Genomic DNA, 15,874 nt, shown 5'->3' on the forward strand with positions numbered 1-15,874 from the left:
TCTACGTATATATCATTATATGTAACAGTAACATTATGTAATATCGTGATGTAATATGTTTACAAAACGTGGACAATAGAGATGTTAATCAGACAGAAGAGACGATTGTGGCTTAACTTGAACTATTCATACCAAACGTACAGAACACAGCGCAATCCACACTCTCTCGACAACGCCACTCGCAACCTCCGTCTCCGCTCAACTCGCACTCGGCTCCTCGACTCGCACTCTGTGCTTTTCGACTCGCGCTCTGTTTCTCGACTGACTGTTGTCGCATTCCATTGCCCTTTTCCTAGGCCCACCGCACACGTGTTCTGCAGACGCTCGTGGCCAGGGTCACGTAGGTCTTTTCCACGAAACTATGCACTTGAAAAGACCGATGACACATTGATGGGCCCGACGGCGCCCCGGCTCTCGCGACACTGTTCATAGTTCGTCCGATATTTCCCAGGCCTTTCGTCCACGATACTACATTCGGCCATCCTGCAATAACATCTGCCCTCAGATGTTGCCTTCTATCTCGCTGTCATCAGATGCGTCACTTTCGGCATTTAGGACCCAAGGTTTCATAAAATCGAGGTGTGTGCGGGTCCTTCCTTCGGTACTGCTTCGCACGCTTTCTTCTTTTCTTGTAATTTCGCAGGCTCCCTTCTAGCTTACCTATGTTTCGTTGGGTTAGGCTACAGTCAAGGCAGTTGGACACCACGTGTTCGACCTTTTCGCGTAACCCCTTGAACCAGAAGTCCTTCTTGACCATAGCTTCTGTTTTGGTAACCTCGAAATGCCCACGCTCGTGCGCTTGCCTGACTACCTGAGCCCGCATCGCCTTCGATACTACTATTAGCACATCGTCCTCACACTCCTTATACAAAATATTGTTTCTTACTACCTGCCCATCGGCCTGACTGCACGTTGCGGCGTCCAAAATCCTACGGACTTCAGTGTCCTTGTTCTGTGCCCTTCTCAACCGTGCAATCAGCCCGTCTTCACTCTCCGTTACATACATAGTGCTCGGCAGGGGGTTCCTACTCGGAGCATCTACATGCTGCATACTTTTCCCCGGCCGATGACACACCTGATACTTAATCTCGCCTAGTAACAAGGCCCATCCAGCCACACGCACACACAAATCTTTCTTTCTAACTACACCTATCGGACTCGCATACTCCGAGTCTGACGATTTGATGACACCCTCGTTTGTCCACGCTTCCATCAAATCATCTTCTTCCTTTCTTTCCGACGGCGCCAGTCTTCGCGGTCTTCGCGCTATCGGCTTGTCGCTTTTCAAAACTACTTTTTCGGTTATTCCGACGTCTCGCTTCTTCTCCGGCCTATACCCCCTAACGATATCGCGAATCGCTTCACGATAATGCGGTTCCCGTACGTGTGTCAGGTCTGTTTCGTCGGCCTGTTCTACCGCGTTTACCCTCAGTACATCCGGCGCGTCCTCGTGACCGTCGGTCTGATCGTCGAGTCGTAAAAATGTCACCTCGCCCCGTTTGACTCGCAACTCTACCTGGTCTAAAAAGTCGGTACCTAAGAGTAGACTGTGTCTTGTCATTACCTTATTCGAGACAACATGCAGGGTGACAGTAAAGTCGTACCCGTCGACCGTCATTACCCTTGTAAACTCGCCCCAGGTACTATTGCCAGCGGAACCAAAACCATCAAACTTAAGTTTGCAGTTTCCCAGAGGTGGTGATCCTAACCTCACATACTCATCCGCTCGTAGGAACGTAAGGTTACTACCTGTATCCACTAATGCCACAAACCTACAATCATCTATCGCCACTTCCTTCACATACTTCCCCTTTTCGGATCTTGACACTACGCAAGTCTCTTTCGGTTGTGCCGTACACCTCGCTGCAATATGTCCAAATCCGCTGCACTTGAAACACCTAACACCTTCTCCCCTCTCCGGACACTTAACACTTAGATGATCCTCACTACCGCAAATGAAGCATCTTCTTTTCTTCATTGCATCCACAGATTGACTGGGCTTCCCGTTCTTCTGGGTTTTAGCCGACTTCACAATCGACTTTGCTCTGCGACTCTTCTGCTCTTCGTACATTACTAACCTCTTCCTCAACTCTTTGATTGACGTAGCGCCATACAATACAGCCTTATTGTTCTCGTCGTCTATTATTCCATCCACTATGTATTCCACCTTTGCTTCCTCCTCCATGTCCACATGGCTGGCTATTTCGAGCATACGGTACATGTAAGCCAGACATGCTTCATCACTCTCCTTTTTTGTTTCTTCAAGTTTCTGATGAACTTGCCTACTGTTGACTTTCCTCGAAAATTCTTTCACTAGCCCCCTCTTCTACTCATGCCAAGTCCTGGCATGACACTCGAAGCTCGCATATATTTTCGCTGATCCCTTCAGCAGCTTCCTTGCATAGACTGCCTTCTGCCCATCCGACCACATGCACGTATCAGCGACTTCCTCGAACGACTCGAACCATCGTTCGACATTTTCACCTCTGTTGCCACTAAACGACTCTAATGCATCTTCGACGTCTCTAAAACTCAGTGTCGAACCAACACATGCCCTTCGACAACATTCGTCACGGTCCTGATACACCCTTCGCGTATCTCTCTTGTATTCTCTTGCGTTTTTCTTGTCATCTTCATCCTCACTTTCGTCGTCGCTTTCCTCTTCCGACGATATGTCGTTACCATCCATGGCCGCTCGTAGCCGTGCGCGTAATTCTACTTTTCTTCCCGTCGTTTTTAAACCCAAACTAGCGAGGCGCTCCTTCAACTCCTTCGTATTCATTTTCTCAACATCCTCATCTTCGTTGCAATCACGCTCAGCTCTCTGTACACTTTCTAAATCTCGTTGACCGGTTAGCTCTTCACCGCCCGTCGATCCCTTACGATACGATTGTCCAGCCCTACACGCCCGATTCAGCCTTGCAATCAGCACTGACCTCGCACCCGATATAGGGAGGTTCATTCGCGCGAGCTTATTCCTCAGCTCCTCCAGCGTCGAACCCTCTTCACCCGACAATCGTTCGTCCTCGACGTTTGCCATTTTTCACACTGCACAAACTTAAACAGTCAACGATATCGTCTTTTACCGCACCGCGTACCGGTAAATTCACAACTAGCTCGAATAGCTCTGTTAAACCGTTTCGTTTTCTGTCTTGTCCAATCCCGGCTGAGCCCCCAAAAATATGTAATATCGTGATGTAATATGTTTACAAAACGTGGACAATAGAGATGTTAATCAGACAGAAGAGACGATTGTGGCTTAACTTGAACTATTCATACCAAACGTACAGAACACAGCGCAATCCACACTCTCTCGGCAACGCCACTCGCAACCTCCGTCTCCGCTCAACTCGCACTCGGCTCCTCGACTCGCACTCTGTGCTTTTCGACTCGCGCTCTGTTTCTCGACTGACTGTTGTCGCATTCCATTGCCCTTTTCCTAGGCCCACCGCACACGTGTTCTGCAGACGCTCGTGGCCAGGGTCACGTAGGTCTTTTCCACGAAACTATGCACTTGAAAAGACCGATGACACATTGATGGGCCCGACGGCGCCCCGGCTCTCGCGACACTGTTCATAGTTCGTCCGATATTTCCCAGGCCTTTCGTCCACGATACTACAATTATGTGCATATGCGTATAATATTGGTTAAATGTTAAATGTTAATATTGGTTAAATGCGTTAAAGTGAAATGTTATTTACCTATTCAAGATAGCAAAGTAGACATACCATATAGAGGATTTACTACTGTTAACACTCGGTATTCTCGTATTCAAAGTATTTAACCAAATAATTTGGGAATCCAGCGGACGAGCTTGTATTTAATATGATTATATTTAATATAACAACTTTACTCAATATACGCGTAGGATTTTAAATGTCATGAGGGTTGCAGCGGACTCAATTTTAATGTACCTCGATATCTTAGCTTCTTATAATATCCTAATAAAATGTCATTTATCGATTACAATTGTCCTGTCGTATTTTATAGTGTTTGCTTTATAAATGTGAACTTTATTCAAAAAGAGTTCATCGATGATTATCCATTACAGGTTGTTAATAAACCTGAATTATGCACAAAGGAATTGCCGTTAATAACTTAAGATTCTCTGCCCGTCGTACAGGGTACACATAGTAATTATTCTCGACGATCGTAACGTTTAAGTCCAATTCGAGCTTATAGTCCCATGCGAGTTAAACAACGACAATAGTTTGAATTTCTATTTGTTCGTTTGTCGTCTGTTTATACCCGGAGCACCTGCTGTAAACCAATACAAAATTTATTAGATCTATAAATAACACATATAAAACTTATTAATTTATAATTAATATAAAATAGGAGAGCACGAAACTTCCTATTTTATGGATATGTTAAATCTTTGTAAAAAATACCATATCATTAGTATCATTTTAATCGTTCTAAAGGATTTAGCCGCATAAAGCTGTGACCCTTGGAAGAATCGATGTTCACGCGTGACAAATTGAAATTGTGCGAAGGTTCCGGTACGAACATCACAAGCCGAACATCGATACCAGGGGCACAGGCACATGTTCTGGGTTCATTATATATTTATAAAAGGCTGACGATTCAGTAGATGGTCCGGGTAAATTTAAATTGTAAATGAACGCATTGCTGGTTTCAAGTAAAAGCCTGGATAAGAGCGGATATGGTATGAGAGTCTGTCGTGGAAAGGGGAACAGGCCGCTTTTATTTGTAAAGTTTGAATCTCCTCGATATTGAAGATGTTGAAGCTGCAAGTATGTATTTCATTTTAATCCATTCGAGACCGAGATTTAATTGTAAAACGATACCTAGGTGTCGGTACGATCTGAATGTTTAGTTGGAATGATTCTGTGTTTTACTCTCTCCAGGGTATCCTTTTCATACTTTGATTTTAAATCGATGACAATCTTAAATAGTATGCCTCATATTTTTAAAATATAAAATTATATACTATGTTATTCTATAATGTATTATGTACAGATATATATATATAATAATTCTATATTGAAAAAAATATGAAATTAACATGATATATACATTACTACATAAGTTATATATAAAATATGTATATTATACCCTTGCCTACTGACTGATATGAATTTCTTTCGGTCTCGAATGCGTTAAAAGAGAGCGCAAAGAAGTCGAAATTACTTATTGTAATTAGTAAAACGACCTGAGAGGCAGACAGATACAAGAAAGAAGGAATATTATATTAGCGGCATTATCATGTTTTTGCTCTCTTTAATTCTTTCATCGAGACAGACAATCTACAGGTATTAATCGACCAATTTCTCCAAGCTGATAACTTCGAATTGATGTTTATATATAAGAAGTGTTGTTAAACGATACGCAATTTCCTTTTGATCGTAAATTTTACTATCAAGGGGTCTTTTATGTATGCGTAATCATTGTGAATTATAACAATTTATGTGATCGATATTAAAGGTGTTTAAAAGCATGTATTTTTTTCTATATTATTATTCTCCTATATTATTATCCTATATTATTATAGCATTCCTATATTATTATAATATCCAATTACATGTTGATACACAAGATATACAGATTATTATTTATAACGTTTTAGTTTTCTTAATTGAGTCATTCATTTAGTACAAATGATAAGAAATTAGTAATAATTCACAAAAAAAGGATATCGTAGTAGAAATATTATAAAAAAACATTTTCTGTTTTAGTGTAGAGTTACTCCTTCTTACAGACAGTGTCGTACAAATCTGTACGTCTCTGAGAAAATGTAGGTATCCGAGCCCTTACTTCCTCAACAACTTTTAGATCTGATAGAAAAAAGAAACATACGAAATAATAAGTAATGCTTACTAATAAATTCAACAAATACAAAGGAAGATGGCTAAATCGATAAATTAACGAGACTAAAAATTAATTACATCATGGATCTCTCGCTTTTAATTTTAAGCTGTAAATTACCGATATCGGTGACTGCCATATTCTCTTGAGTTTCCAAATCGTAAAGAATCTTTCCTCAGGGATTGGTCAACTGTGTATGTCCCCATGCGACGTAACTTGCTTAAGGAACACGAGCCGGTGATATGCAGGCAACGTATAATTGATTATCATTCGCTCTGGAACGCTGAAGTAATGACCAGTGCAGTGGTCCAGTGGTCATATTGAATGCCGCTGGATATATCAGCATTTGGCAACCTAACCCAGAGAAGCAGGAAATATGAAGCCACCGAATACCAATTAACTTCGTAGTTGCACGGTTCACATTCCATCATTTCTGAATATGCGAGGACAGTCCTCTTATTGTGCTTTTAATTCTTTTATTTGTTTCATTTTCAGCAAATATACTGGTTTTTTAAATTAAGCTTCTTTTTATACAGAGTTACAGATTATATTAATTTTATATAGAATATATTTAAGAAAGATATTTAATTTTTTGCTAGTTAAGTATTGATCGATTAAGTTACTGTACCTTTGTTCCGATAAATGCGTGCCATTTCCTCGAATCTAATATCATAGCAAATGCCAATACCTATTTTGCAGCCCTTCACATCGAACGTCGTTAGGGAGTTACCAGGACTGAGTGAATCACTCTCTCGAAAAGTAATCTTATTAGGAATGTCGATGTCGAATAGATGTACCTAATAACATAAAAATGTGGTCGCTAATTATATTGCTGCAACTTTTGTAATTTAATATCAAAGTTACCAACTCCTAAACTTTAATTATTTTTTATTTAATAACTGACAGCGTTTTTATCACTTTCTTTTATTAAAAAATCTTATCATTTAATAATGTTTAAAAAGGAGAAAAAATAAGTATAATAATATTTTAAGTATGTGAAAAATTTATACAACAACAAACACATTACAACAAAAATGGGCGTTTCCCGTATCATAACGTATTTTATAAACCGTAAATTATAGAATTGGTTATAGTATACGTATGTACATATGTATATTCCTAAATTATTCCTAGATAGAGTCACTTTCTTCACCCCGATATTTTCAAATTCAAAGCCATAAAGGAATATATTACTTACCTTTCGGTGTCTTGCTATCAAAGTTCCATCGGGACCCCAAATAGTACAGGTATTGTACAATTTATCGCCCTCTATTTCAGGCATCGTACCACCAACTACATAGATGTTGTTTTCTTTAGCTGCGTTCGATGAAGCAACGCTCGTTTCACCATCAGGAATACTCTCGCCGTATTTAGGAAAGTACTCTGCATTGCAATATTTCAATTAATGAAAAATAACTGTCTTTTGTTCCAACCATAAATTAAATTGAAATGTTTGTCAGTTTTTTATTTTCTAAATTATCAAAATAACCAAGTTTTATATTTCGACTTAATTAAATATGCAATTTCTTAGCTAATAGTATATATAATAAATTGTTTCTACAGGTTCAAAATGAAAAATGAATATTTAGAAATATTTAATTACGACAATGCTATTTGTGTTAGCATCAGTGGCTTGTTACTCAACGACTTTGCTAGTATAAGTACCCAATTATTAGTATCTTAAAAAATATATTTATACAAAAATCACGATAATCATGAAAATGGGGAAATCCTATATTCTCGAATCAATTCACAATTTATTTTGTATATTAATTAGATTCCGCGCTCATCAGTACGTACTCACTGGCGACATCGAGAAAATGTATCGGCAATTCCTCGTACGACCAGAGGATCGGAAATATCAAAGGATATTATGGCGCAGCGCGAGTGGAGAAACAGAAACATATGAGCTTAACACCGTAATACTCTTATCATAGAAATAGAAGCAGTCCTCAATTCCCGCCCGCTAACTCCTATCTCCACCGATCCAAATGATCTCCTAGCCCTCACTCCCGGACATTTCCTCATTGGCGATTCATTAATGTGCTTACGTGATCGAGATTTCAGAGACATTCCATCGAACCGACTCTCCAAATGGCAGCATATCCAACAGCTTAAACAACATTTTTGGAACCGCTGGCATAAGGAGTATTTGAACGAGCTAACCAACCGCAATAAATGGAGCAAGGGTGGACACAGCATCCAAAAGGGCACAATCGTCATCCTCAGAGAGGACAACGTTCCCTCCATGCATTGGCCTCTGGGCCGAGTTATCAAGGTTCATCCAGGCGCCGATGGTGTCATCCGGACAGCTACAGTTCAGACGGCAAAGAGCATTTTGGATCGGGGCGTCAAAAGGCTTGTCCCACTGCCAATTCAACCCGATCTCGAGAAACCCGAACAACTAGCCACCGAGACGAAATAAGATGGGAACTTCAACCACACCTCGCTAGTTTGATCGGTACCCTCTCAACGGGGGGAGAATGTTACGCCATGCGGCTTACCATAGGTCATATTCTTAACTATCGATCGCGGCACTATAATGTCGCAGACGGATCGTCGCGTCTGCCCGGCAAACAAACATTGTAGTGGCAAGCGCGTGGTTCATTAAGCAGGGCGACTTCCAGAAACGTCGACTCGTGGCCCGTATTTTACCTCGCAGTAAAAGAATGTGGCGTGATCCGAACGTAGTGGGGGTCGCCTTCCAGAAAAAACGAAAAAAATCGAAAGGCGTTCAGAACTTTTCGAGAAGTCGAACCGTCAACACATGTGGTATGTCGCGCATTACTTATCAACCAAAACGCAGTTACATTTTTTTTGTTCCTTTTATATCTTTCTAGTTAATAAGTTGTTGAAATAAACATTAATTTATTTGTGTTAATTCTGTGGAATTTCATTGAACTACCCTTATTATCATAATCGAAATAAGGGGATCGATCAGTTCGTGGCGTCGATTATTTAATCGTAACGGGAACTTACAACTCTCGTTGACGTGCTATCTCGCGATCGCGTCTCTCCGCGAACGGTCGAAACAAAATGATTCACTAAAAACTGTCCTGAATTCCTAAGAATTTATTTACCGCAAAACTGACAAAGTGTTTATTTAAAAAATGAGGTTGAAGGTAGTCCTTTTCTTTCATTTCATTCATTTTCATTTTCTTTCTTAAGTATGGCTAACACAATATCTAATCAATTAAAATTTTATATTTTCACGTGAAAAGTTTCTTTAGATAATTATTATCAACATGTTGACTAACTCTTACGGATTAATACGTGTCTGTAGGGCAATCCGGTGGACTTGATCGGCTTTTTACTTCGAAAGTTGAGTAATCGGTGTCGCTTTCTTACGCATCTTTGAACTGTATAAATGTTTTAAAATTGTTTGATCCAGAATGTACGTACCACACCGGACAATCAAGAAGGCACGTTTTATGTCTTTCTTTCCGATTAATAATAAGCCATTTACTGCAAAGAATGAACTTTAAAGGCATTAAACAGCACATCAATGTACATTTCAATTAGACTAAATAATAATGCTATGATTTTATCGGTAGTAACTTTACTTATTAACTTGAATTATTTCTTTCTTTTACTTCATGTTAGGAAGAGTATCTTTTTGCTTGAAATAAAAAATTGATATAGGAGTAATAATATAGATAGAGATCAAAAACTGTTAGGGCAGAAATTACACGTTTGAACTTTATAGTTCAGTATAGTTCAAATAGAAATTATATAGAATTATTTAATAATTTGTATTCCACTGGAATAAAAATTTAATTTCTGTCTTTATCAAATCTCTATTTCAGAGTATTTGTACGTATGTACTTATCGTCTGCTGTATGATCGAATATCGAATAGGTAATAATCGTTGTTACTCGTTATGTGAGAAAAAATTATGTATATTCACAACTATGACTATTGCATTTTAGGCGCTTGGCCATGGATCGCTGCATTAAGTTTTCGTAATCCCCGAAACCCAGACAAACCACTATGGAAGTACGGAGGTTCCCTGATAACGGCTAGGCATGTTTTGACCGCAGCACATTGTGCACATATGGATGGAATAGAAAACATACACAATCATAATATTGCCATTCTTAGATTGGTGGAGGAGGTGCCATTTTCGAGTAAGTCCTCAAATATATATATATATATATATATATGCTATTGAGTATTACTGAAGTATCATATTCTGAAATTTCTTACTGTACACATATATTGTGTCATAAAGCGTGTACAATTCTTTCTCATACTTTTGGTCATTCGTTTCCTGCATTTTCATTTATTCTTTTATTTTTCAGGGTACGTATATCCCATTTGTACGAAAGAGCCCCTACGAAAGAGCAACTTCGTCGGCTATAACCCCCTTGTTGCTGGATGGGGAGCATTAAGATATAGTAAGTGATATCAATTTTATAATAAAATTAAACAGTTCCAGTCTTAAATATCTTTCTTATTTTCTTCGTAGGACGACCACGACGTAATGCATTAATGGAAGTACAAATGCCAGTGATTAAGAACGCCGAATGCAAAATAGCTTATTCCAAATTTCCTAATGCACCTGATATCACTGATGGTATAATATGCGCCGAACATGCTCAAGGTGGAGAGGATTCTTGTACGGTAATTAAGTTACAGAGTTACTACAAACTATACGGTATCTGAAGACACGTCAATTTGAATTAACATCAAATCGACGTCTTAAACATTAGAAATAATAGATAAACACAATTTAATAGTTTTGCCCACTTCTCACACCTCATTATGGTATTTAGTCTAATTTCCTTCTAATCTTAGTTTTGTTCAAAATACATATAACATGTACATTATAAATTGGAGTATTTCTATACACAAATCAATAGAAGATTATTACTGTATATAAGTATAATTTCAATACAATTCGATCGATATATTTCAGTATCTTTGATTAAAAATTTAACGATCCTTTCAGGCTGACCGCGGCGGACCACTGCTGATACAACATGAATTAACCTCGTATTTAATAGGTATTGTGTCTTACGCTTATAAGTGCGGCACAGCTGGCTATCCCAGCGTTTACACTAGGGTCACATCGTACCTTGACTTCATTCTCCAAGCGATGGAATAATATGATATTACTGTTCCATAAATATCATTGTGTAAAAAACGTAAAGTTGGATTTTCTTATTGTGGAGATAAGAAACAGCTCAAATTTACATTGTTTTGTACGTTACAAATTATAGGCTTAAAATGTACGAAATGTAACTTTGAAACGACACTAATTTTTTACGCACGATAAACCTCCACGACTTAGGTATGTAAAGATGATAAACGTATATTAATTCTATTAATTTGGTAATAATAAACCAACTTTCTGAGAAGTTCTGTAAATTTCGTTTCTGTTGTATCAAGAGAATAATGGAATATTCCACTTAGATCGTATACTTCTTGTATGTACATACAAAATTTTCCGGCTAATCTAAAACACTTCATAAGATAGAGAGCTTCTGGAAATTCGGACACAGAGAGTACATAAAATACAAGATAAGTCTCGTGTCTTTCAAAATTATTTTTTATTCGCTAAAAACGTCCTGTATATTCATGCAATCACATGCAACCTCGAAACTTCACTTATTTTTTATCACTTTCCAATTCAATACACTGTTTCTGCATTTTTGACTATATGTAAGAGAAATTTCCATTCAGCCAAAGGTGTACTTACAGATTATAGATTCCTATACGACTCTCGGTAAAAATTTATCCGCACTCCAGATAGTTAAAACTTCTGTCGACCATATTGATCCATCTGCACTCTTCGTATGACGTCTATATCTGTTCAGTGCTGCTGCGTAGGTTTCATTGTGTTACGTCAATTCGTTTGTGCAGGATGCTGTGATTCGTTTCTTGTGGTCTGAGGTTATGTTTAATGCCTATATTTATCAAAGATTTAATGCACATTATGGAGAAAGTGTTTTGTCATGAAGTGTGTTTGAATGGGCACAAAAGTTCAAAGAATATCGCACAAGTGTTATGAAAAAACAGCTGGACGCCCGTCCACATCCACGATGACAACATTGAACGTGCTATCTATGGAATAGACGAGTGACACTGGATAATGTGGCAAATCATTTGCAAATCAGCCACGGCTCTGCTTATGCAATAGTGCACGACAGATTTGGGTTTTAAAAAGTTTGTGCGAGATGGATGCCGAAAAAGCTGATGAAAAGGTGAAGACGACGATGCATTCGTGGTTTGCAGCTCAGCCCAAAACATTTTTTAACGAGAAAATATGAAGGTCCTTCAGCAAATGGACAAAGTGTATACAGAAATTGAGTGATTATGTCAAAAAATGATGTATGTCTTTTTTGACAATTGCTTAAAATAAATTCTACACCGACAGAGAGGGTAACTTTTTACTCACCCTCGTAAGACACTTAAATTTCCAATCTATTATGATGAATAAAAGAGTTTATACTATTAAATCTAATTGTATTTTGTTGCATGAGAGTACACGTGTATGTGATGTACATTACCTTTATATCCCCTTGAACGCTTCAATATTGCGCATATATACTATATTTTGTGCAGCTTCTATAAAATTTTGTATGTTTGTTTAGGCTGTTAATCGAGAGGCTGGAGTACAAAGAAGTGGCACAATGATGTGGGCTGATGACATTTATAATTATCAAGGAATCACCCCTACATTCGCTCAGGTATATATCGTTGACTATAATGTATTTAACATATATGATTGTTAGAATATTAATAATTAATTTTTAATTCTATCAGAATTTTTATGAAACTGTCCCTTGGGAAGGAAGAACTGATACCTTGATATCAGGGTTTGTACATCCTATATATACGACAAATTTTAGAACATTATATAACGAAGAACCAGATCGTCGTGGCCATGTGATGTGAATAAAAGGACTTGAATTTGATGATATTTTTATAATGTTAGATAACATAACTAAGTATCTTCACAGTAAGATAGGATGACATGGTTTACATGATCTTAATGTTGTTCACTTGAGTGATGATATTATAAGGAAAAGTGTAATATCACAGGTAGGATGATTCATAATTTAGAACTACTAACTCATGTATGTATTAAAAATTAAAGAAATATATTAAATTTTATAGGATATTTATGTTTAGTAACCAGTAATTCAGAGATTGGTATTCATGGTTACTATAACGAGGCTGTAGAAACGCACCCTTTCTTCTTTGCAAATGGTCCTGTATTTATGTCTAAGCCGAAACTGGAACCTCTGAATAATTTAGATTTATTCTTGTTATTTTCTAAAATACTTATCTACAGTATACCATAAGGAATGATACCGTATCACACCTAATCAAGTGCCTTAAGAAACATCAACAGGATATCACAGTAATCCCTTATCGACTGATATGTAAGTAAAAGTTATGTGTCATTGTTATACACAGTTATGTGTTAGTGTTATACACAGTTATTTATCATTTTCTATTAATTCAGTTGTAGCCACTACAATATCTATGACACCGGTAGTAATTATAAGATCAATAATGATGTTCTATAAGAGGAAATGATGATTAGGAACAAAAACTTACAGGTAAGTCAAAGTATATGTTATTTGCCATTTGAAAAGAAAGTTACTAACTTAGAATTTTTTGATAAATAACAATTGTGCAAAATATATTGGATTTCAAATTTGTCAAAAATTGAAATTTAAGAAGCATTGTAATAATATAACATTAATATTTTGATTTTTCAGGAGATATCATGCGGTGGATGGATAATATGTAAAAAATATTAAGCAGTATATGAATTTTCATATTGCGTAGAGATAACAAAATGAATTTTAAAAAATGTCGACATGGTAATAAGAAATAGCATCATGACAAAGAATATATAAACACAGTTTCATTTTTTATAAATAAAAATTTGTTGTTCCAGATTTTGAAATATAGTGAAACGTTTAATTAGTATCTTAATATCTTTAAATAATTATTATTTTAGAATCAATTGTAATTGTATCATACGTACTTTTGAATTCGTGCAAGAACATATGTAATTTTGAAGTAGTTATTATTAGGAAATTGTTAGACGCGAACAGTATGCGAAAAGTTAGTATGCAGTGTAATAATTATCAATCAAAACACAAGAATTAAATTCTTGAGGAAAAAATTTCCGGAATTTCTTATTTAGATGATTATAAAGAAATCCATAATAAAAAGGAGCTGCTTTCTAATACTTCTCTTCCTTGTAATGCCTACGTTAATAATAACGAGGTTCGACTTTTTGTTTTTAGAGGGATACTGGAAAATTTGAAAGTACAGTACCATTGGGAAGAAAATCACGATATTGAAAACGATATTTGCAAGTAAATTTCCAAAAAATCTGTTTTCAAATTTTCGCTTTCTATTTCACATTAAAAGAAAGGGCTGCCTTCTTTCTCTGCAAGACAAAACAAACATTCTGAATCTCGTATCAATGAATGATGTCAATAAGTTATTTTTCTTTTCAGATTGAACAATATTCCAGATTTATTCATAATTTCATACTACGCGAAGAATAGACTTTCATGGGTATATAAAGGAAATATTAAGTATAGGAAAACTCTTTTTCGTTGTAGGTGACATATGCTTCACGGTTGAACACAAGTATTTTTGAACACATATAAGTGAAAAAGTACTCTTATGGAGAAAAAGAATTGATACCTTCGATTGACATTAGATAATGTATATAAACTTATGAACAATCACTATCGGTTTGTATTTTAGGTGCACACGCAGATTTGTTGGAGTTCTTATAAAATGTACATCCTGTACGAACGTTTTATTCTTCCAAATTTTACGATACTATGTCTCATATAATAACTATATGGATTAAACGTAATATAAATGATCCGAAAATAGACTCGAACGACATTAATTGTCTTTCTATTTATATCAATATCGAAAATACAAGTAAAGCTGGAACAATAGTATGCAAGAATGGACTATTTATTATTTTAAACCAAATCATAGCATATTCAGAATGCACAGTATTATCATGAAATGTAAATGAATCAGTTGTAAACGAACGATTTTACTGTAAAATCGTTGCCTCCTTTTTTTCATCTGAAATATAGCAGCAATGAGTACATTCTTTTAATATATAATAAAACGAGATATCTTTATAAAGTTACATATGTCATCACTGGTAACTGTTATCTCGTATGACACCAAATATACCGTTAGTATGGAATGATATTTTTATGAAGATATACTTTAATGATAGATTTTATGAATGAAACGTTATATAAGAAAAATTATCTCTTGTTATTCTATGATGTGTAGTAGCTAATGAAGATTAATTTTACAAAGTATTGGAGCAAAAGAGAATTAAAAAATTAAAAAGATCTAAATAAGATTGTTCGTGTGGCTTAATTATCTCAATTCTGGTACACCACTTGTTACATTCTAACTAATTAGCGCTAAACAATAACTTGCAAATATTAAAGATATTAACACCTTAATATTAACACCTAAAGGTTTTCAGGAAATTTTATAATATTTGATTATTGTATATCTAGTCATTGATTGATAAAATTTCTTGTATAAGCATAGATCGAGGTTGACGTCATACGCAGATTGCATATCATTGACAGGTATCGTTTTAATTTATTTTATGGCTAGAATCATTTGAATATTATACGAATAATTATTTCCATTCGAACGATTAATAAATCACGTACCTATAAAAGATATATTATGAAAAAGACGTGACGAAACAAAAAAATATTGGAAATTCCGTTGTCATTAGATCAATTATTTTTGCAATGATTTTTATTTCCATGTAATTACATATGAAATGGGTAATTCATTAACATCTCCTCGAATCGAATATAATTCGTTACACTTCACAACGATTCAAATAATGGACGGGAAATATATAATAACTTTCCTGTCCTTGCGTTAAAATAGTACTGTACAAATCAGATGATACAGGAAATACCCAAAAAACCCAATTACATCCACATTGCATGACAGCACACTTGCAATGGATTTTTGTGATTTCAATGTCACAGACAATGACACAACT

The 15,874-nt window shown here is 36.3% G+C and overlaps 2 protein-coding genes across 2 annotated transcripts; one reads left to right on the forward strand and one right to left on the reverse strand.

The window, feature by feature from the left end:
* Positions 1 to 8: 8 nt before the first annotated feature.
* On the reverse strand, positions 9 to 11,658 carry LOC117164569 (uncharacterized). Its single transcript, XM_076627272.1, has 6 exons — positions 11,531 to 11,658; positions 7,028 to 7,212; positions 6,458 to 6,626; positions 5,950 to 6,183; positions 3,702 to 4,260; positions 9 to 3,615 (listed from the first exon to the last, which is right to left on the reverse strand). The coding sequence occupies exon 6, from the start codon at positions 2,219 to 2,221 to the stop codon at positions 539 to 541; it is 1,683 nt and encodes a 560-aa protein (XP_076483387.1). The 5' UTR covers positions 2,222 to 3,615; positions 3,702 to 4,260; positions 5,950 to 6,183; positions 6,458 to 6,626; positions 7,028 to 7,212; positions 11,531 to 11,658; the 3' UTR covers positions 9 to 538.
* Positions 10,048 to 14,956, forward strand: LOC143304751 (venom serine protease Bi-VSP-like). The gene is made up of 8 exons (XM_076627281.1): positions 10,048 to 10,226; positions 10,298 to 10,452; positions 10,781 to 12,213; positions 12,426 to 12,521; positions 12,598 to 12,876; positions 12,952 to 13,220; positions 13,304 to 13,400; positions 13,563 to 14,956. Exons 2-3 carry the CDS (start codon positions 10,321 to 10,323, stop codon positions 10,934 to 10,936), a joined length of 288 nt encoding a protein of 95 aa, XP_076483396.1. The 5' UTR covers positions 10,048 to 10,226; positions 10,298 to 10,320; the 3' UTR covers positions 10,937 to 12,213; positions 12,426 to 12,521; positions 12,598 to 12,876; positions 12,952 to 13,220; positions 13,304 to 13,400; positions 13,563 to 14,956.
* The last annotated feature ends 918 nt before the right edge of the window (positions 14,957 to 15,874 follow it).

This window comes from Bombus vancouverensis, unplaced genomic scaffold (assembly GCF_051014615.1).
Source record: "Bombus vancouverensis nearcticus unplaced genomic scaffold, iyBomVanc1_principal scaffold0053, whole genome shotgun sequence".
Lineage (NCBI taxonomy): Eukaryota > Metazoa > Arthropoda > Insecta > Hymenoptera > Apidae > Bombus > Bombus vancouverensis.